Raw genomic sequence first — 22,025 nt, forward strand, 5'->3', positions numbered from 1 at the left:
GGATTGACCTCGAAGGTCTTTAACTCATTGAGGTCGTACATCTTCTAGGAGCCAGGCATTATGATTGGTATACTAGGTAACAAAGAATAACAATGTACCTATACCAAGGTCTCAGAATCAAAAGCGATAGAAACTAATAATAATGACATAATGTAATGAATGCAATGATAGCAGTCAGTGCACACAGGGTGCTATAGAAACAAAAGGGGCAGATAAGACTGAACATGCGTGTTTGTGTGATGTGCCTGAGTGTGTCTTTGTGGGTCTGAACAGTATTAAAAGGCAGTATCTTTTCCATGCCTACAAATAGCACCCTGTGTCCAACTATGACTGGTTATAAGGGAATGGGAAAGTGAGCCTGCACATTACAGTTTATTCATTTAAAAAGTATTTATTATGCTCCTACCATGTTCTAGGAAAAGTCATCACCATGACTTAAAAAGTGTATGCAACAAACGTCATAACTAAATAGCGCAGAAAGTTTTACACCTGGTTTTTCAGGCTAGAGCGTGATCCAGGTATTTAAAAGCTTGGCCTAGTTCAGTAAAACCGTTTTCCACTTACATTCTATACAAAATATGGTTCAAAATTTTTGTTTAAGCTGACTATATATTTTGGGTGCTTTCTATGGGAGTTGCCCCAGCACCTCTCCCCCCATCCTCTGAGTATGTATTTATAATAAATATGTGAAAGAGAAATGAGACTGCGCAAGTAAAATTCTCATCTGTGATCATCCTGTGAAAATGATAATTTGCTACTCTGGTTTTTAACATTTTTTAGAAATCAACAAAGAAAGAAGGTTTTCCCCCTGCTATAATACTACAGTACTATTTTCTTGGACCTCTAAAAATGTTAATTTCTTTTAAAGAGCCCACACCATTTTTTCCAGCAGTTTATCTCACTAATCCTCATGAAAGAAAAAATGATACTGTTTCATTGCTTGGAAAAAATTGCCAAAAATAATTGACTGACATATTTCTTTCTAATGTTTCTGAGTATATTTTTAATGGCAAAAGTAGGTTATGCTTCAACTCTTTACTGGATAAATCCACTAACATTGAAAGGTGGCCAACTAGCTCCACCCAAAATTCTTAATTCTTCCATGCTCTGAGAGTTGACAGATACCTGTTTTATTTTATTTTATTTCCTTCTGTCACCCTCATCATATGTATTCTTTGAACTATCCCTGCAACAAAAAGAAGTCAGTGTCATAGAGTGAGGAGTAGTGTTTGTGAGGCTGGCACACTCTTTAGGTTAATTAGAGAAAGTAGAATGGGGTTAGGCAATTTTGCCAAACCAAAACAGCCACAGCCTTAGGAATATCTTGAAATCTGATTATCTGAGATGAGTCCATTATTTTTCCTTCCCTGGCTAACTAACTGTAAGTAAATACCACCTCCTGCAGTGAGCTCTTGAGAAATGAGAAAGAAGCTGTGACTTGGTTTTTATGTTATCATAGGCTTGGTTTTTATGTTATTGAGGGATTTCATGTTCGATTTCTACTCTTCCATCCATTCATCCCTCATTCATTTAAACATATATTTAATGTCTTCTAGGTGCCCAACACTAGGGCCACTGCCTGTATGCTGAAAGAGCTCACCCAGAACATCCCCTCAAAATAGATAGGTGTTTTAACTCCAATGATAGGGTTCTGTCTTCATGAGGCAACCAGTTCCATTGTTGAGCAGCTCTGTCCTTATTATTAAACTGGAACCTATGTCCTTAATAGCTTCCACCCAGTCACTCTGCTTCTTTCTTCTAGTTTTAACCCTTTTCCTACATGACTTGATATTTTTCAAGATAATCACCATTTTACTATCGACTGTCTTTACTATCTCCTTAAGTTAGGAAGGAGATATTTGAAACCAGTACTTAAATTCAAGTTTTGAATTTTATGGGTTAGAGTTATGCGTCTTCTACCTGGCGACATTTTATTTCTTACATTCTCCTTCTGGCCCTGCAATTACATTTTCTTTTTTATAAGTTAACATTTTATCTTTCCTTCCCATCCTCCCATTGCTCCTGAACCCCCCTTTAATGATCTTCCTGTATCTCTCGGTACTTAGCTAGGTACCTGTCTCTCCTCTTCCAAGCTGCTTGGGTGGGGCAGTGTAGGGACTTCTTGGTCCCAGACTCCTTGGGAATTGTCCAGTCCTCAGTTGACAGTGGAGGAATACCCCAAGAATAACAAAAAACAAAATTTAAGTGCAGTAATGTTAAAACCATTGTTTATAACTTCAGTAAAGGTAACATCTATTGAATGCTCACTATGTGCTAGTCAGATGACTATAAATTGATAATTATGTAATTAATGAGAAAATTGAGGCAAGCACAAGACACTGGGGAAGCACAAATATTCTTAACCTTTAAGAATGTTTGCAGGCAAAAGCCTTGTCTACCTTATCTACCTGTGTAGCCCTAACACCTAATGTAGTGCCTGGCACTTACCAGCCACAGAAAAAATATTTATGAATGAATACTTAAAAAAAAAAAGGATGAAAAACTAGAGGAGTTGAAATCCAAACCAAATTATGAATAATGAATCACATACAGCCAAATGAAGAAACAAGGAAATAATATCCCAGTCAAAGGAAACGGCATGATCTGATTGATAGGGAGAGATGAGTGCAGTTTGGTGCTTGTGCAAAATAAAATGGGAGACAAAGAAAGATAAGAGATGAAGCTAAGGTGAATAGTTCTTTTATGTCTAGTGGGGAACTTGTACTCTGGGAAGTCATAGAAAGCTGTTAAGTGGAGAATGATTTGGGGAGGGGGGTGTCTTCTCTGTCTTTTAGAGAAGAGCACTTTGGCTGCTCTGCAGAGGCTAGATGTAAGGGAAGCAAGAGTGGAGACAGAAATCAGATATGACTATTATATTGGTATAGGCAAAAGATAATGAGATCCTGAGCTAGAGCATCATTAGTAAAAACAGAGAAGGATATGGATTTAGGAAATATTTTGGAGGAAAAATTAGTAGGATTAGTAACTAATAGGATATGCAGGAGAAGAAAAAGAAAGAGGAGATAAGAACGATACAAGATAAGGCAGACAAGCTAAATGGCAATCCAGTTCCTCCTGAACATCTCTATCTGAATGCCCACTGCCGATTTATTCTGTACAAAACTGAACTTAACATGTCTCCCCTAAAATCTATCTCCTTATGCACATCGATGCTCATTGTCAACCCAAGCCAAAAACTGTTCATTCCAGTCACTGAGGGACTTGTTATACTTTGAAACTGTCCCAATTGATGTCATACATCGAGATTTTTATGAACCTTTTTTTTTCTATTCAAATAACGGTGTTTTCATATCTGCATCAAATTTGTTACTCTACTTTGTTGAGAAGTTTCTTGCTGTTAAAGTTTATATTTTTCTATTATCTTGATTCTACCCTCACTAACCTCTCCAACAATGTGGGATGGATAAAAGGAGCCTCTTGCATTTTTATTCTGCCCCCTCTATTGGTTCCTTCTCTTCATCCTAAAAACATGTTCAAATCTGTTCATCCTAAAAAATATAGATTCCTTCAAACTCAGCTTCCACTGAAGCTTTAGTTTTATCTTTCCTTTTTTTCACAGCCAAGCTTCATAGAGTGATCTGTACTGAATGACTCGATTTCTTCATCTTCAATTTACTTAACTCACTACAACTTGGTTTCTTTCTACCATGTGACTAAAATTGAATTTAACTCTTAGAGTCAGGTAATAGTTTTTGTAAGATGTCATGCTTTGCCATGTCTTCATTTTTACAGCCACGTTTGTGGGTCAATATTAGTCACATTCTACTGAGGGGATGAGAAGACACTTGCCCAAAGTCATACAGAGACTGGTAGAGTATTCAGTGCCAGGTCTTTTGATTATTAATTCCGGTTTCTTTGTCGTGTTTTGTTTTGTTTTGTTTTTGTCATAATACCATACATAGTTTGCTCTTTCTTAATTCGTATCCTACTGAACCTGGTTATACACAGTTCTTGTCTCCATTGAAATTTTCTCAGACCTTGCTTCTAAGATTCTCTTTCTCAATTGACTTTCTAATCTTTGACAGCTATCTCTCCATCTCTTTTACTGTTTTTTTCTTTCCCCAACTGAAATATTTATGAGAAATCTCGTATATTTTATAAACTTTTATCCTTATCATTTCTCTTCCCTTATTTTTTAACCGAGTGATTCTTATTCATTCCTGTAACCTCAGCTATTATTCATACGCTGATTATTTCCAAATCTAAATCCTTTCTGGACCTATTTCCTGAGCTGCTAAGAAGATTTTTTTCCAGCTGCCTATTCGATGTTTTTACCTGATTGTCCTACAGCTTCCTCAAATTTATTCTATCTGAGAACTGGCCTCAGTATCCTCCCTCACCAGAGCTGACCTTCTCTACCCACTCAGTCACCCAAATCTTGGTGTCATATTTGCCTCTTCCATTTTTTTCATCTTCAAATCTAATTGGTCAACAGTTGCTATCAATTCTGCTGAAGTATGTTTTAAATCTGTCCCCTTCATTGAATTCCCATTGCTACTGCTCAAATATAGGCTCTCAAGTCCTCTCACTTGGAACTTTGAAGTAAGTCTCCCTTCTCATGTGTTCAGCTCTAATCTGCCATATGCTGCTACACCATCCCAAACGCATGCGTGCAAACACACGGCCCTCAGAGTTGTTCCCTTGAACACTCCTTTGCCAAAAAACGTTTAGCGATTTCCCTATTGCCATTAGAGTACTCTTCAAGTCCAAATACCTTAGTGTGCCAAGTTAGGAACTGCCACAATCTAAATACATCACACCTTTTGCCCTTACTGCCAGTCCACATTCCTTTCCCATACACAGAGCTGATGATTTGGTTTGCTCTTCTGAATTTTTTAAAATATCCAATTCTTTGCTTAAGGTTTTTCTCTGCCTAGAGGAGTGTAACTCCCTCCCTGCCAATTTTCCATCACACACACTCTGCAACACTGATATCTTTTTTTATGGTGTGGGTTAAACATTAGCACTTATGTGAAGCTTTGCACAGTGTTCTTCACTGGTCCTAGAATAACTAATCACTCTCTCCTTTATTTACCAATAGCATTTGGTTATACTTTATTGTACTTCTTATCACACTGAAAAAGACATATTTGCAAATAAGTATATCTTTCTTTAGAATGGGAATTTCTTGAAAGCTGGTACCATGTTTTATCTCGGTGTCCCTAGCTTTTAATGTGGCGCTTTGACATAAGTAATAGTTGGTGAAAGGAATATCTGCTTCAATTATAAGCTTGCCTTAGTGCCAAGTATGTAGGAGTTCTAAATTTTTGTCTCAAACAGTTTGGTTATTAGCTCCTTTAGGAAGTCTGCTCTGATCCCTCCCATTCCCAGTGCATTAAATGCTCTCCTTTGAGCTTACCTGTCATTAAACTTATCACAAGGTATTATAATTCTCTTCCTATTTTATATGGCGTTCCTTAGAGAGCATAGTCTGTATCTTTCACACAGGTCCAGACAGTGTGGGACTTAGTAGGGGTTTGTAAATGTTTGTTAAATGATAAAAGGAATAAATGAATATAGTAAACAGCTAAAATAGGATCACAAATTTTTTTTTTTAGTTGTTTTTAAAATTCCGAATGAATAGTTTCTCTGGATTCAAAGAATTTTAGGGCAGCCGTGACTGAACCAAGAGATTATCTATTCTCATCAGCAAACATTAAGGAAAAAAGATTGTTTATCTCATTTTTTAGAAAAAGCTTTTCCTAACCTGATAGATGGCTGATAAAAAAGAATGTGAAGAGATTGGGAGTCCCTTATACATAATTAAGTAGCTCATTCTTGCAGATACTTCAATAATTCATATTTGAAATATACTTTTTTCAACAAATCGGCTTTTTAGATACCTCCTTTTGAAGATATCGTTGTAGGATTTCGCTTTCTGGGATCTTAAGAGATTTGGGAATTCTATACTTTGTGAAGACAAAATGAATAATAAGTTACATAGGCACAGAATTTAATTACCATCTAAGTATGAGGTAAAGTCCTAATGTTATGGGAAGGGGCTGTTATTTGGTTGAAAACTGAATTAGGAGAAAGGAGATAGGTATGGGGGAGTGAGGTAAAAGGGGTGAGAAAAAAAGATGATATGTAGAACAATCCCTTTCTTTTCATCTCTGTGTCCTCCAACCCTCCTTAACCTGATGCCTGACGAACGAGTACTAGGCAAGACTAAGTGAAGGCTGAGATAGTAGTTTAGCTGGTAGAGGGAGTGAGAAGGTTGGTCGTACTGCACCATTGTTTCTTTCCACTTGCCTGTGAATCTGGGTTACGCATCCTAAAGGAACATACAGTGTGCGCTTTAGATCCTGAGCCTTTATCTGTTTAAGACTGAGCCTCAAAGTTCAAGGGAACTCCGTTCTCCAGGTATTTGCCTGCCTTGAAACACAGAGGGAATTCAAGCCCAGTTGTGGTCTTAGTAAATGTGTTGTTTTGTAGAGGAGGCATCCTCGCTGTTTTGAAATAAGAAGGGGTTTTTGAATTTTTAAGCTGTCACATTGCTAAAATAAGGAGGAGTTCTCGGCTCCACAAAGCAAAACGCTCAAGTAGGATTAGGATCGCAAGTAGAACCAAGGCTTCTGTGAGAAATAGTGATACAGTGAGAATAGCAAATAGACTGCTTAGGGCAAGGACCATCATTTTTATTCATCCAGTCATTTATTATCTTCTCTGTTCAAACCATTGGGAAGATTGTCTTTGAGATAACAGGGAAAATGTTACAATTCTGGGCATTGATGCTTGGTTATGTTCAGGAAGGCAATGCCAAGCCTATTGAGGCAAATGGAGAAAATGTCTTGGCTTCCTCATTTGGAGCTGGAGCTGGTAGGCTCACTACATCAGTAGTTTTTGAAATTTTTTCATAGTCTCCTGATGTCCTTCAGAGGTACCCCAGCTGCTGAAGAGATGGATATAAGGAAGAAAAGGCCAAGCCCAGGAGCATTAGGCTCCCCAGTGCCCTGTCCCTGCATCAGCCAGAGTGACCTTCCTTTTATATATTCTGTGCACTGTAATTTTACATAATATTTTGCCTGGGGGGCAAGCGCAGGAGGTAACTTGTGAAAAGAAGTTTGAAAACCATTGATGAGAGATCTTTAAAATCTCTTCCAACTTTAAAATCTATGATTCTATGACTGGCTAAATTCTAACATTCCCTTATAGGTAAGTATTATGAGTGTTTGAGTCAAGTTTCTCTTAATGCTTTTCTAAGTTAAATACTTATATCTAAGTTAGGCTCTTATGCATAGACTGAAGGATTAAAGAGTTTCCCCATTTTCGTAACTTAAGTACATAGTGCCATATTTTAAACGATAGAAATTTCATTTATTAAATCGTCTTTGTAGGCTTTGTTTATTGAACATAGTACAGACGGGCTTTTAGCCAGCTGGTACCCCGTTCTGATCCAAGGCATGAATATTTGTCAGTCTTCACAACTCAGTTTGAATGTTTTAAGTCTCAATATTTTTGAAATCCCATTCTAACCTAGCGATCAGCTGCCTACTTCCTATTTTGAAGTTGTTTTTAATTGCAATACCTTAAATCTCAGCTGATGTTGTTGACAACAAAATAAGCAGAACGTGTGTATCAGTGCTCAGCGTGTAGTATATTCTCAATAAATGTTTGTTTAATTGAGGCATCATTATTACATCTCATATTTAATAGCCTTCACTTTACAAAGAGCTTTCATATATAGTGTATTTCATGTTATCTTTCAGTAGCACTGTGAGGATAATGTACTATATTCACTAATGAGAAAGTTGAGAACCATTGCAGTAAGAAAGTGCAAGTTTGTAAATGCTACCATTGCTTTACCTGGCAAGTATAGATTGGTCTTGAAAGACTCCTATAGCTTACTTTGTTTCTGATCACTCTGATTGTATCTATCTCATTTATTGAGCAAATATTTATTGAGCCCTTAATTGTGTTACTGTAGGCTAAGGATAAAACACACAAAAGTCCCTGTCTTTATTGAGTTTGTAAGCATCCATCATTTTCCTTCAGTCTCTAACCTTTAACCTTAGGGCATCACTGCAAGTTTAGAAATATATGTAAGCCTTAAACTGAAAAACATTAATCGTTGCTCTAGCAAATTTATTTAATAAAATTTTTATAATGCTAAATGTTATTATGTAACTTATATTTTGGAATTTAATTTCCTAAAGTCAATATGAAACTAATCAGGACTTTCCTTAAATAGCAAAGCACCGATGTTCACATGGTTAGTGATAGTGATGGAGATGATTTTGAAGATGCTTCTGAATTTGGGGTGGATGATGGAGAAGTATTCGGCATGGCGTCATCTGCTCTGAGAAAATCTCCAATGAGTGAGTATTAATAGCTCTTTGGGTCTAGCACTGTAATTCTCCCTCCTAGTGCAGAAACTTATGAAGAAAAGTAAACTTAAAAATGTCTTTCTGACTTTCAGGTTTGGAGAGAGAAAATATAGCCAGTAGGCATTATTCATTAGAACTGGAGCCTCTTGAGTTTTTATTTTATTAAGCCCAACGTTTCCCAGTGCTATAGTAAAATCATTAAAATGCAAGAGAATATAACTTTTGTTTTACATGTATAATTAGTTATAAATCTCTCTCTTATTTTAAACATCGTGGTGGATAAATAGCTGTACTTTCTGTGACCATACTTGTTTCCCCACATCTTACTGGGGATACCAGTTTTAAGAGTAGTAATACTACTTTTCCATTCACTGGTACCCATCTTTGGAAGACAAAAATAAACTAAATGTGCCATCTTCCTCACTTCCATCTTATAAGATGCATACTATAGAATCACAAGTGTTTGCTATATGCAAAATGACCATTAAAAAAAGTCCTTAAATGGCTCATTTACTCTGAAATTAGGGAACTCTTGTGGACAGAAATAGATATGATATTTACATAACATTGACTATTTCCCTGATTATTAAGGTCTTTAAAATAATTTGAGATACTTTTTATATAATATAATCACAAGATGTCATTTCAAGAAAACATTGAAATCCTAAGTGATGTCTGGCACGTATTTTAAATGCTTATTAGCAGAATTGTGTCAGTTGGTTTTCCAAAATTTATGAGCTTGGAATTTTTCTAAGTTTCTTTTGTAAGGTTTGATGAAATCCAATGTATATCGAGTTAAAATGTCTCCTCAGATATATCACAGAAGCTAAAATTTTATTTCCTCTTTATTGATTAAATATATTTCTTATATGTGGGATTAGATGTTATGTGGTTTGTTTTTTGTGTCTATTTGTTTTGTTTTTTTTGTTTTTGTTTTTTCTTTTGTTTGTTTTTTAGTGCCAGAAAACGCAGAAAATGAAGGAGATGCCTTATTACAATTTACAGCAGAGTTCTCTTCAAGGTAGGGTTAGGACATTAACTATATAAAATTGATGTTCTTTTAATGCTACTTTGATTTTTCTGGAGCAATTATAATCATTGATTGTTTTTAATTTCTCCTTAAAATAGTCAAAGGATACATTTATCAATCTATATGTTCCTGATAGAGAAACACGTAGTATTCAATGCCAGATAACTAGTAAACCATTTATGCCACTTCAGAGATATATTCATCTTATTTCTATATCTTTATTGAAGCATAATAAATGTATCACTAATTTAATATCTTGACTGTATTCCCAAAGGACTAGATTATAGCATACTACTTTTTAGTATATCCTAGGACAAATGAAATATCTTTTACAATAATATTACATAAAAAGATAATATAAAAATTTTAAATGTTAGTGAATTTTTCTTTTAATTTTTGTTTGTAAATCATGTAGCATTTCTTCTACTCTAACATGTTCTGTATGCATCTGAGATTCTCTTAAGGTGTTTAAACAAAGACAATTTAAATACTTAACCCTAAAATTTCATGTAAATAGTTCTCTTTAGTTCTACTTTCTGATGTTATATTTTGGAAACTTTGCAGGATACCATTTTTTTCCCTCTCTCTTGGACTTCCAGACTAAATGAACTAAAATGGAAGATTAAGGCCACTATAACTAGGAAAATCTTATGAAAGTGGGTAACCAGGACTTGATACTTATAAATGGCATGGTTTTGTGGCACTTATTAAATACATTTGCTAGATGTACTTAAAATTCCAGTGTTCTAAATATCACTTTAGACCAAGAAGAATTCCAAAAACTAATGAAGCTCATTCCCAAGCCTTTAAAGAAACGTTTTAATGTTTGGTCTGTTCTTAAGAGACATTAGCCCTGACATTTACTTAAGCCATTGGTTAGACTTGTGAAACTTTGAAGTAAATTTGAAATGAATTTTAATTAATAGACATAATTTTTCCTATAGATACGGTGACTGTCATCCTGTATTTTTTATTGGCTCGTTAGAAGCTGCTTTTCAAGAGGCCTTCTATGTAAAAGCCCGAGATGTAAGTGCAATCTTACCTTTTCTGAGTAAAAAGTGTATCCCAGAGGTTTACCACTAGGCCTGAGACAATGCTATAGTTTTCTGGTTTTCTTCAGATTGAAGACTTGATTTTGTTTGTGGTTCATTTACTAACCTAATCATCAGCAAGATGCCCATTTCAGATGGGCAGTAGTATGATACGGTACTGTTGACTCGCAGAAGGCCTTGTCAAGCTCTGAAACAGGGATTTTAGTAAGAAAAAAAATAAAGTTGGACATGCTTAGAAAGGACCAGTCTACTTGTTTGTGTTCTTTTCAGTTTCATTACATGGTTGACAGATTCTTGCTAAAGGATTTGTCCTTCAGTCTTTTCCCAAAATGATTATTCCATCTAGTAGTACATATTTAAAACTTGCAATACTTCTTCCCCAAAAGTCACTTTAGACAACAAAGAGATTCTTCCTTAAATGGAGAAATGGACTTTTATGGTCTTGAAATCAAGTAGATTGATGTTTATGACACAAATTGAGAAGGTACATCTTAAGCAAAAAGGTTCTGTGTAGTTACTCTATTTATATGTTGACACAGCAGTTGAGATGTTAGTAATCGGGCTCCTGCCTATCTGTACAGCTTCAGCTCTTCGCATTACCTGCCTTACACTTAGTAAATCTAGCAGTAGTGTACCATTTGTATTTCTCCGTTATCTTATTCTTTTTTCATGCTTTCCACTGAAAAGTAATGCCTTTCATCCTGATCTTTACCTGGTTGACTCCTGCTCTTTCTGTGAGACTGAACCTTTCCTAACTCTTCCATTACTCTCATATTGACTACACCGCCTCTTTTGGTATTTTGCAGTTATACCCTCTACTCATCTTATTGTTACACTTAACACATTGCTTGTAATTATTCTCATTCCCTCTCTCTCTCCCTTCCTTCTTCTCCCTTTCCGTGTGTGTGTATGTATGTATATGTAAATACATATACATATGTGTGTGTCTATATATGTATACATATATATACATATATATATATCTTCTCAAGATACTTCATTTTCTTTTCTAGCAGTGACTGTGTATCTTACATCCCTATATATAATAAATACTCTATGTTTAATGAATGAAGGAAAAATGAGAGAGGAAGGAATAGTATATAGAAGGAATAGAGGGAAAGTTAAGTTACTGGAATTAAAGAAGGCAAGGAATTTTGAGAACGGGTGAGAGAGTACAAGGATTTTGAGAACGCAAGGATGCCTCTGAAATTTGTAGTTTCTAGTTAGTTTCTAGTTTCTGTTAAAACTCTGACCTAAAGAAAAATTTGTTCTAAACAAATTTTAAAAATTGAATTCCAAGACAATAATTAGTGATCAAACTTAGAGCTATCATTAAGAGTTTAATGAAGCAGATTAAGAAATATAAGCATAAACTGTTCTTTACCCTAAGAATAGTGGAATAGCCCATTATAAAGGCTGTCGTAAGCATCTGTTTTTTAAAAACTCTTAAATCTATATAAAATGGTAGTTATTTTTGAAGAAATTCATGTTTATGATAATACATGTTTATAGTTTCCATAAGTACAGGTTGGTGGAAATATTGAAAAGCAAAAAGAACATATTCTAACACAGATTAGTGGTTAACTTTATGATATATGTTGCTTCCATAATTTTTATTCTATATTTCAATGAGTACATTTGTACGTACTTAATATAAAATTTAATCATGTAATAATTTTGTTAAAACACCTTATTTTCACCTATTAATATTATTTTCTTAATTACATTTTAACTTTTTATTTAAACAATTTTAATACAGAAAAAGTAAAACAATAATACAGTAAACACCCAAATTCCCTATGCCTACCTAGATTTAATAACTACTAAAATTGTGCCATATTTGCTTCTTCTATATATAGCACATTTAAAAGTTTATTGGAGTTTTAAGCCTTAATAACTTCAAAAGTTTAACTGCTACTCACTTCTAAAATAGCAGCATTTGAAATTTAATTATTTACATTTTTGTAATTATTTAAATATGATTTTGGTGAATAAATTTTTTATGATAATTTATGTTTTAATTTCTTTCTGATTGAAGATAGTAAACATTGACTAGAACAGAAAATAAATTTAAAATTTACTGTTCAAATTTACAAAAACAAATGTAAAAGAAATATAAAGTTTCATATGATTTATTTAAGTTTGTAGCAAGCAGTTAAATGTTTGAAATTGTTAAAACTTAAACTGGGGTGGGGATGGGGGAGAGGGTGAGGAGATTAGAAGGCAAAATCGATAATCACAAAATTGCCACGGGGATATGAAGGACAGTTTGGGGAGTATAATCAGTAATGTTGTAAAGATTTTGTAGGGTGTCTGATGGACACTTGTCTTATTGGGGAGACCACTTCAGGGACGGTGTAGATGCCTGACCGCTGTGATGTGCACCTGAAACTGAAGCTGAATAGTGAATGGGTGTTGACTGTGTTGACTATATATATATATATATATATATATAGAGAGAGAGAGAGAGAGAGAGAGAGAGAGAGAGAGAGAGCCACGGGATGTGGAGTGCAGCACAGGAAATGGGGTCAGTGGAACTGTGGCGGCTGTGTGCGATGTCGGAGGGGTGGTAGATTGAGGAAGGGGGGTTGTCACTTTGTGAGGGGTGTAAATGTCTATTGCATTGTTTTGTACACCTGAAACTAATAATAATAATAATAATAATAATAATAATAAAAAACTTAAACTGAACAAAAACACTTAGGATACCCTTGTATATTCATTGTTTTTTGCTAAACCTTTCAAAGTGTATTACAGACATCATATTTTACCCCTAAAAATATCTGCATGCATTTTCCAAAAATAATGATATTCTCTTACATAATCACAGTACTATTATCACATGTAACAAAATTAACAAGACAATAATTCCCTAATATCCAGGATATACTCACACTTCACCAATTGTCCCCAAAATGTCTCTTTAACTGTCTTTTTTGTAACCATGATCCACGCAAGGATGATGAATTATATTTGGTTGTTAGATTTATTAAATCTGTTTTAAGCAGGCACTCCCTCTTCCTTTTTTTTTTCATGATGTTCACTTTGTGAAGAAATCATGCTAAATGACTTACACATTGTTTCAAATTCTGGATTTGTGTGCTGATTCCTTGATATTATTTAACTTGTACCTCCATCTCTATATTTCCTGAGAAGTGGGTGTTAAGTCTAAAAGCTATGTTCAATTCAGATCAAACTTTTTTGCAAGAATGCTTTGTAAGTAATATTGAATACTTTATTATAATAGGATTTTTAGTGGTTATAGAGTGTCTCATTGTATGGCCATGTTGTTATATTTAAATAACTTGTTGGACATAAACATATTTGAAAGAGTGCTAATTATAGCTTTAAAATAATTTATTATTTTTCAATTCATTCTTTGATAAGGTTGTATTTGGGATATGTCGGTTTCTGTTTTCTATCAAGATTGCTCAGCAGTTGAAGTAACTGGAAAATGTCAGTGTTTTTTGTAACTTAAACTGTAACTCCCAAAACAGGTATAGACATCTTTTAAATCTCATTTAAGAAGCTACTGGAAGAAACACTGTGTATACCTTAAACATTATAATTTTAAATGAAGAAACGTATTTAAATATATAGTACATAATAGAAAAAAGGACTTTTACTAAGTGTCTGATACAATAAACTGGCATTTGGATTTATTCTGACTGATGCTCCCCAGAGGAGCATAAACTCTTATCAATTTCTAGGTGTTTCTAATGAAACAATTGATATTTTTGTTCTTGATTACTGTCTTAGTCTTTTACAGATGAAAATCATTGGCTCATATAATTAAATATTTTGTTTCATATTAGATTCATACCAAAATCCACTGATCTCTTTGGATTCCTAAACTGTCTTTATCTTTCTCCCCTTGTCCAGGGGTTTTTCTTTCCTCATTTCTCTTTTCTAAATTAAAGATCAACAGTTTATGCATTGTTTATTATATTACTGAAAACTTAAGTAAAATTTACCCACATGATGGATAAATTATTCAAAATTAAATCTAAGTAGGTACATTTATTACCTTCAGATTTATATGGTGCTCTATGGTTTATAAAACATTTTCCTTATTTGAATCCCACAACAAACCAGTGAAATAGGAACATATAATATCACATTACCATTGTAGGGATGAGGAAGTTCAGAAAAATTACATGACTTGCCCAAAGACACGTAAATACTAAGTAGTGAGGCCAAATAAGAGCTCAGGTGTTCCAGCTCAGGTAAGTACGCTTCATACTACACTATCATACCTCACTTTTCAATGCTAACTGCTGTACCGAAGGATTCGGTTATCAAACTTCATCTCTCCTTTCCAGGTTTGGGAGTTAAATAAATCTTTTTCAATACTGTTTTTTAAAACTTCTGAATGAATCGTTTTTAAGAAAACAATTTGCTGATGTTCAAATATTTTAAGGCAAGTGTGACCGATACTGTGGCATTCTTACTGAATTTCTTTCATCTTAAATATCACGTTTAATTTAAACTGTGGGAGGCACATTAATTTTACCAGGGCAACAGATGAGCCTCAAGCACCAGCATTCTTTACTTGAAGTGAGAAATTGAGTTCCAAGAGTAAATAAAAACAAGATTGAAGGTTTAAATCCTCTGCTAGGCTTTTTGAACTTATATACTCATTAAATGTTTATTGGAGTGGTGGGATTACAAAGGATTTGGGGAGCTTCATCAACTGGTATATAGTTAATCACTAAGTAAAACACTACATTTGATAAAGTGTTTCTCACGATGCCACATTCAATCCATCTTAATGAAAACTGCTTCAAACTGATTTCATTTAAAAGCACTTGGTGGTGAGAGTAGTACTCTTAGTTCTTTCTGCCTTTTTCATGAGGAATTTACAATATTGTCCAAAAGCAGAGCTCCAACTTCAGTAAAACAGGTATTCTAAGTTCTGTGTTTAAGTATATTGAGACAAAGTTTTGACTTTTGACAGTGGGTTGATTAGTTTTATGACCTCTTCTCTTTTTCCCTTAACTATTAAGGATGCTCATTCAGTTGAAGACCATAAATATTTATTACATGCAACCTGGTGTATAGAGGTTTCCTGCCCTTGAGATACTCAATCCAGTGGGAAAGATAAGACAATATAAACAAATCTATATAGTACAACATAGAAGCAAAACGGAGAACTACCTGAGAAGTTCAGGGAGATTTCTTGAGGAGGTACCTCTTATCTGAATCTTATAAGATGACTCATAACTTAGGCAAATAACAGAATTATTAACAACAAAATGGTCTAAAGCAAAGACAAGATGATTAACATGAGGGAAGTACAAACCAAAAAATTAAGAAAGGAAAAACCATGCCAGACATGAGGCTGGGAAGATCAGCCAGGGCCAAGGTTTCGAGGCGGCTGATTCCTAGCATTACCTAACATTTAAAAGATATTTGTTGAGTGAAGCTTATATTTTATCCTTAGATAAATGAGAGCAATGGTTAGCCTCCTTAATTAAAGTTGCAGAAGAGTTACCAGTGGCCACATCACGATTCCCTGGGAGTTTCCTTTTAAAAGTTTATTTTTCTCTTTATAACCTCCCTTCCTTTCATTCCTGCTATCCCGAATTCTCTTCACAAAAAATTACCCAAGAATGATTTAGACATTTGTAGTAACTAAAAATCAACAGCAATAAAAATCCCAGTGCCAGGGTTTATCTCCCACGTGAAGGATTGTTCCTTTCCCAGCATCCCCTTGGGAGCCTGGGCTTTGATATCAGTAATTCTGTTACACTTCCTTGGATCTTGATTTCAGACCCAGTGCCGTTTCCAAATATTACACATAAAATAAGGAAACCAGTGCTCAATTCTTGATTTCCCACTTAATAACTCCAAACAAGTAATAAGCCTGTTTCTAATGTGGGTGGGGGGGGAGGAGAAAGATGATCATGATGATAATATCTACTTTATATGGTTGTTTTAAGGGTTAAATGGGATGCTACCTATAAGTGTACCCAGCACTGGCTAAGGTGCTATTAAGCAGTTTGGAACAAATTTGAGAAATGTTTATAAAATAACAAAATTGATTTTCTCATGTAATTCATGAACTAGCTATAGGAACATTCCAGAAAGGAATTTTGAGAACCTCTATGAGTATTTATAGCATTAAAATGAATGCTTTGCTTTAACAGTGATTGTTATTGTTTATTGCATTTATTTTTTTTTTAATCAGTCCATTTTAAAGGAGTGCTATTTCTACTTCCTCTTATTAAAACAAATTTAAATACCATCACTGATAAATGTTTCTTAAGAAAAATAAGTTCTACACAAATCTGAAGCCACAGCTATAGTTAGTGAGTTTCCAGCATGCCTTCATCCAGAAAAACTAGGCCAACAAACTTATTTGTGCTTTGGCAAATATGCCCAGTCTGTTCATCTTGTCTTTTGTTTTCTTTTCAATTTAAATTCCTTAAAGACAGACAGTGTTTTTAGAGTAATTTTATATGACAGCTAGGATAGTATCCTGCCACATGTGTTAGATAAGAAGTAAGATGCTAATGTAATTTTTTAAAGTTTGTTTTCATTATACAAATAAAATATTTGTTGCAGAATAATAATAATACAGATGCATTTAAAGTAGAAAATGAGTTACCACATTATCCTATACTTGAATATAACCACTATTATATATTTTTACTTTTAACCGTGATTTTTAAAAAAATCTTCAAATATGTATACGTATCAGTAAAAGTGCACTTCCACAAACCTAGATAGCCCGCTTTACTGCACACCTAGAGTATACACTATACACAGTCCTATATAGTTCATCATTGACTAAAATGTCATTATGCAGCACATGACTATAGAACAGCTATTAGTGTCACCCTCTTCAAAAATTTTCAAAAGCTAACCACTGCCTAATAACAGGATACTAGAAGATACACATATATAAAAAGTACACAAAAGCTAACAGTCTGTGAAAATTAGGAGCCTGACGATGCATTTCTCAGAATGTATTCCCGTCGGTAAGCAGCACATGACTGTACAGGAATAGGTAATGTGATAGCAGTTTGGTAGGATGGATTGAAGAGAAATTGGTGGCAGTGAGACTGTGGAACTGTGTATATTTGTATACGTGTAGTTGTGGAGTGTCAGGCAATGATTAGAAGATCATAGTACAGTAATAGCACAATGTAATTTATAAACTTTAGCTCCTAATTTTTACAGCCTGTTAGCTTTTGTGTACTTTTTTATGTATGTGTATCTTCTAGTATCCTGTTTCTCCCACACTCTCCTTGGAATGCCTAACAAAACAGAAGAGAATAATACTGCCTTTGTCATAGACCTACACTAATGTGTTCTGGCCTTTCTCTATGAAGCATTTCTTCGGTAGAATCTGTTGGGTTTGTATTTGCCTTGTCACTTACAGTCATTTACAGTTTTGTATTCGCCTTGTCATTTACAGTCTCATAAATAACTGTATTAAGAATATCGAAGTATTTTTTATGTTAAGTAGTACATAGTGTCTTTATTAAAGATATTGGAAACTTAATTTCTCTTGCATATACACTTATGAAGAACCCCAACAATTGATAAGAAAAGGACAACAGCCCAGTATGGGCAAGTTATATAAGCAGATGTTTCACAGAAAAGGAAGTAAGGCAACTCATAAATATGAGAAGATGCTTCATACTATCCATAAGACAAGAAATACAGATTAAAACTACACTAATATATCATTTTCACCTAACATGATAGCAAAACTTTTTCTGCATATATACTTAAACATATGAGAAATAAGATAAATAAAAGGACATTTACTATAACATTGTTTATAATAGCAAAAAATTGGAAATACCTTAAGTATCGTTCATTCAGTGGAGTACTATGTGACCATTAAAAAGAATGAAGCCACTTCATGTATATTGATGTGGAATGATGTTCAAGATGTTGAGCGAAAAAAAGTGAGATGCATAATAGTATATATAGTATGTCTCCTTCATGTTGTAAAAATTATGTTTGTATGTAGCTAGATACATGGATTATAAAAAAATACCTGAACCAATCACTTACTATGACTTCAACCATCCTATTGGGTTTTTAATATATGTAATTTGGCCTTTCAGGTAGATGTACACTTCAGTGTTGCACTATTACAAATCCCATAGGCTCTCTGGATGTGGATATTAGATGGACTGGACCCATGTTAGTAGAGAAGGCTCTCCCTGATCTTTGCATAAAGTCTAGACTTGATGCACACTGAATAGCAACCTCCATGTCGTCTTTTGCCTTCATCCAATGGCAGTTTCTGCTTGGCCTTCTGAGAATAGGGTCCCCTCCTCTCTTCTCACTAACAGATGAACAAGATGGAGCTTTCTAAATGACCAGTTGGATCATTTGCCTTAGGCCAGTGGCAGTTATAATCCCTTTAAGTATAATTCGAGGCCCATTGGGCTGTGAGCATCTTTCTGATGCACCAAGAACTAATCTATAAATGTATTAGGTTGGTGCGAAAGTAATTGCAGTTTTTGGCAATTTTTAACCTTTTAAACCGCAATTACTTTTGCACCAACCTAACATCTTTTCTTCAGCTCTTATGGATTAATGATACAGTTCTGTAGACTATCATTTTTATGTATGACTAAGAATTTCTTTTAGATAGCCTATTGTAAGAGTTAGGATTGGATTTGATTACTTGTAACAAAAAAATAAAAATTAACGTCTTAAACAAAATAGAAGTTAATTTCTCTCTTCCCTTCAGGAAGTCCAGAGGTAGCCTGCCCAGGGCTAGTATGGCACATCACAGAGTGAGAAATTCAGGTTCCTTCTATTACGTTGTTCCACTGTGGGGTGCAATTCAGGTTATACCCTGATTCAGTATGACTACCAGAGCTCAAACTAGCACGTCTGCTTACATTGGCCAGAACTTAGTTACATAGCCACACTGCTTTAGAAGGGAGGCTGAGAAATGTATTCTGTATTTCAGTCAGCCATTAATCCAACTTAAAAAATAAATGAGATATCCTCACTAAGGAAGAAATGGACAGTATTTAGGGACTGCTAACAGTTTCTGTCATGCCTATTAAATGAGTGGAAGAGAGTTCCTATAATTCTGTATGCTTAAACTCAGCTTAGCTTTTTATAATTTACAACATTCTACTTGGAAATCTTCCAGACAGTACTTGACAGTACTAGAAAGTTACTGAACAAATGTACCCACAATCATTGGAATTCCTATGATTTTCAGGAAGAATGAGTTATTATCAATACATTTTAATGAAAAATTAGTGTTAACTTATCTTCAATTCTTTATTGCTATGGTTCCCCCACTCCCTAGAATATGGAAACAAATGAGATAGATAGGCTACTGGTTCTTCTTCTCTTCCTCTGTGGCCTAAACGTGGGAGAAGGGAGTGTTTGTTGACCACTGCCTTTCAAAGTAGGTACCTCACATTACACTCATGTTGTTCCACCCGTTTAACAGGCCTGTCGTTAACTAGGGGTAGTTATCCATCTCAGAAGAGAAGAGGATCAGAAAAATCCTGCCTGCTCTTTCATGTGACTGCTTTTCCAGTAGTTGTTACTGCTCCTAACTGTTGAACTGGAAAACTAGTGAGATTTGATCTTTGGTCTGGCCTGAAACTGTCTACTTTCTTGCCTCCGTACTTCCTCTGTCAGCCTCCCCAAAGAGACTGCTCCCTCTCTACAGTTTGCTGTAAGTGCTTCTAATTTCCTTATTCATAAAAACTTTAGTCACATATTGTTTTTCCTCAAAGATATTTCATGACCTGAGTATTACAGTCTGAATAATGAAAACTGATAAAGTTCTATGCCCAGTTTGTTTTATGAAGAGAGTTTGATTTTACTTCAGGCCGTTTGTTTCTTTGTTTGTTTGACCTGCAACTTCCATATGAGAGTTCTCCCTATGTGAGACTCAAATACACCTGTGTCCTCAAGGTTTCAGAGTGCAACCCCAACATCTGCTTCAGGAAGTGAGAGGAAAAAGACACCATCCTGGCATCTCCTCATCTTCGGTAGCTGACTATTTTCTTGTGGAACCTCTCCCGTTGGTTGCTGCCCATTGGTCCCCAAGCTCAGCTTTGGGATCCAAAACAGGCAAAGTGTCATGATTCTTTCCACAAATCAATCTGCACTGTGGTTCTTCTCTCTTCAAAAATTACTACCTTGGCATTCTTCAAACACATTAGGCCATTGACATCACTGGGCCTTTGCCAAACTGTTCTCTTTGTTTTTTCTTTTTCACTCTTTTTCCCTCACTATCACCTACATTTAAAATTCAGCTCAAGTCACAAAGAATCAGTTACTATAACCTGCTTTTAAAATTCAGCTCAAATATCACCTTCATAAGGAAGCAGCCAATCTGAGTTCAGTCTAGACCCTAGGACCACCTCTGTTGTAGCACTCATATCACCATCCCCCTGTAAACAAAGTATTGGACTTCTTAAGCTCCAGAGCTGTGTAGCACCCAAGGCACACAAAAGTAGCTTTCCTTTCCCAAGGTCATACTACAAGGAGGTGGCAAAGCAGGAATTTGAACCCAAACAGTGTGGCTTCATGCTGCACTGCCTCTATTCTCATCGAGTACTTATCTTGAGTCACGATTGTATGCTGGACTGGACCTATGACCATCCATATACAGGAACGGGATTATGGAAGTGGACAGTGTACTGGACGGATCCTAATTAGAGCCTGGATTTAAAACTATAAATAAAACAGCAACAGAGGACGTTTGAGATACGTGGAGAAATTTGAATATGGACTCTATATTAGATGATGTTATTGTAACAATATTAAATGTCTCAGGCGTGACAAAGATTTTGTTTATATAAGGGAATGTCCTTGTTTCTTAGGAGACAGATGCTAAGGAATTTAGGGTGGAGGTGTCATAATGTGTGTAACTTTAAATGTTTCAGGGAGAAGCATAACAAGAATGATAGAGCAAATGGGGCAAAATGTTAATAATTGATAAACCTAGGTAAAGGATAAATGAGTATTGTATTAGTGTCAATTGTTTGTATCTAAAAACCATCTCCAAACTTAAAAACAAAAACAATAGTGATGATGATTCTGATTATTATGACGATGATAATGTTGACAGAAAAGAAGGGAAATGGAAAGGGAGAAATAAAGTCAGGTCCCAATTTACACAATGATTTTATTTTAAATTTATTTTAATTCTCTTACTGAAAAACTATGACCTAACTGCCATTTCTAGAAGTTATTTGTCATATCAACTTTAAAATCATTGAACATACAGATTATGAGTGTTGTGGTACTCAGAAAGAAACTAGACAACTCTTTTCAGTCCATCAGCAAATATTTTCTGAGTGTCTGCTCTGTGCCTGGCTTATTTTGAGACACAGCCAGCTCATTTCTTCTAGCTGTGTGTTCTATGCTTCTGTGATGCAAGGTCCTAAACATGATAGCTGCTGAAGCTCAAGGCCAAGTCATGTTGGTTGCTGTCAGCTTGGCATTTCCTAAACATCTGCCTAGTACCTTAGCTCTTTGATTTGAACGCTGCCAGTAGGAGAAATTGTATTAAAGCTACATGATCTTTAATATGTTTTCATGGCTATCATTTCTCTTGGAATTGCTTTCAAAGCCTTTATTTTGCAT

The 22,025-nt window shown here is 35.0% G+C and overlaps 1 protein-coding gene across 3 annotated transcripts in view; it reads left to right on the top strand.

Annotated features, from left to right (window-relative positions):
- Window positions 1–22,025, top strand: part of FAF1 (Fas associated factor 1) — a 389,289-nt gene that overhangs the window by 246,084 nt on the left and 121,180 nt on the right. For all 3 annotated transcript variants that reach the window (XM_081054990.1, XM_081054992.1, XM_081054991.1), the window contains 3 exons: window positions 8,213–8,339; window positions 9,306–9,369; window positions 10,323–10,404. In XM_081054990.1, coding sequence (XP_080911116.1) covers window positions 8,213–8,339; window positions 9,306–9,369; window positions 10,323–10,404 — 273 coding nt within the window. The remainder of the gene's footprint in view (window positions 1–8,212; window positions 8,340–9,305; window positions 9,370–10,322; window positions 10,405–22,025) is intronic.

This window comes from Rhinolophus hipposideros, assembly GCF_964194185.1.
Source record: "Rhinolophus hipposideros genome assembly, chromosome: 8".
NCBI lineage: Eukaryota > Metazoa > Chordata > Mammalia > Chiroptera > Rhinolophidae > Rhinolophus > Rhinolophus hipposideros.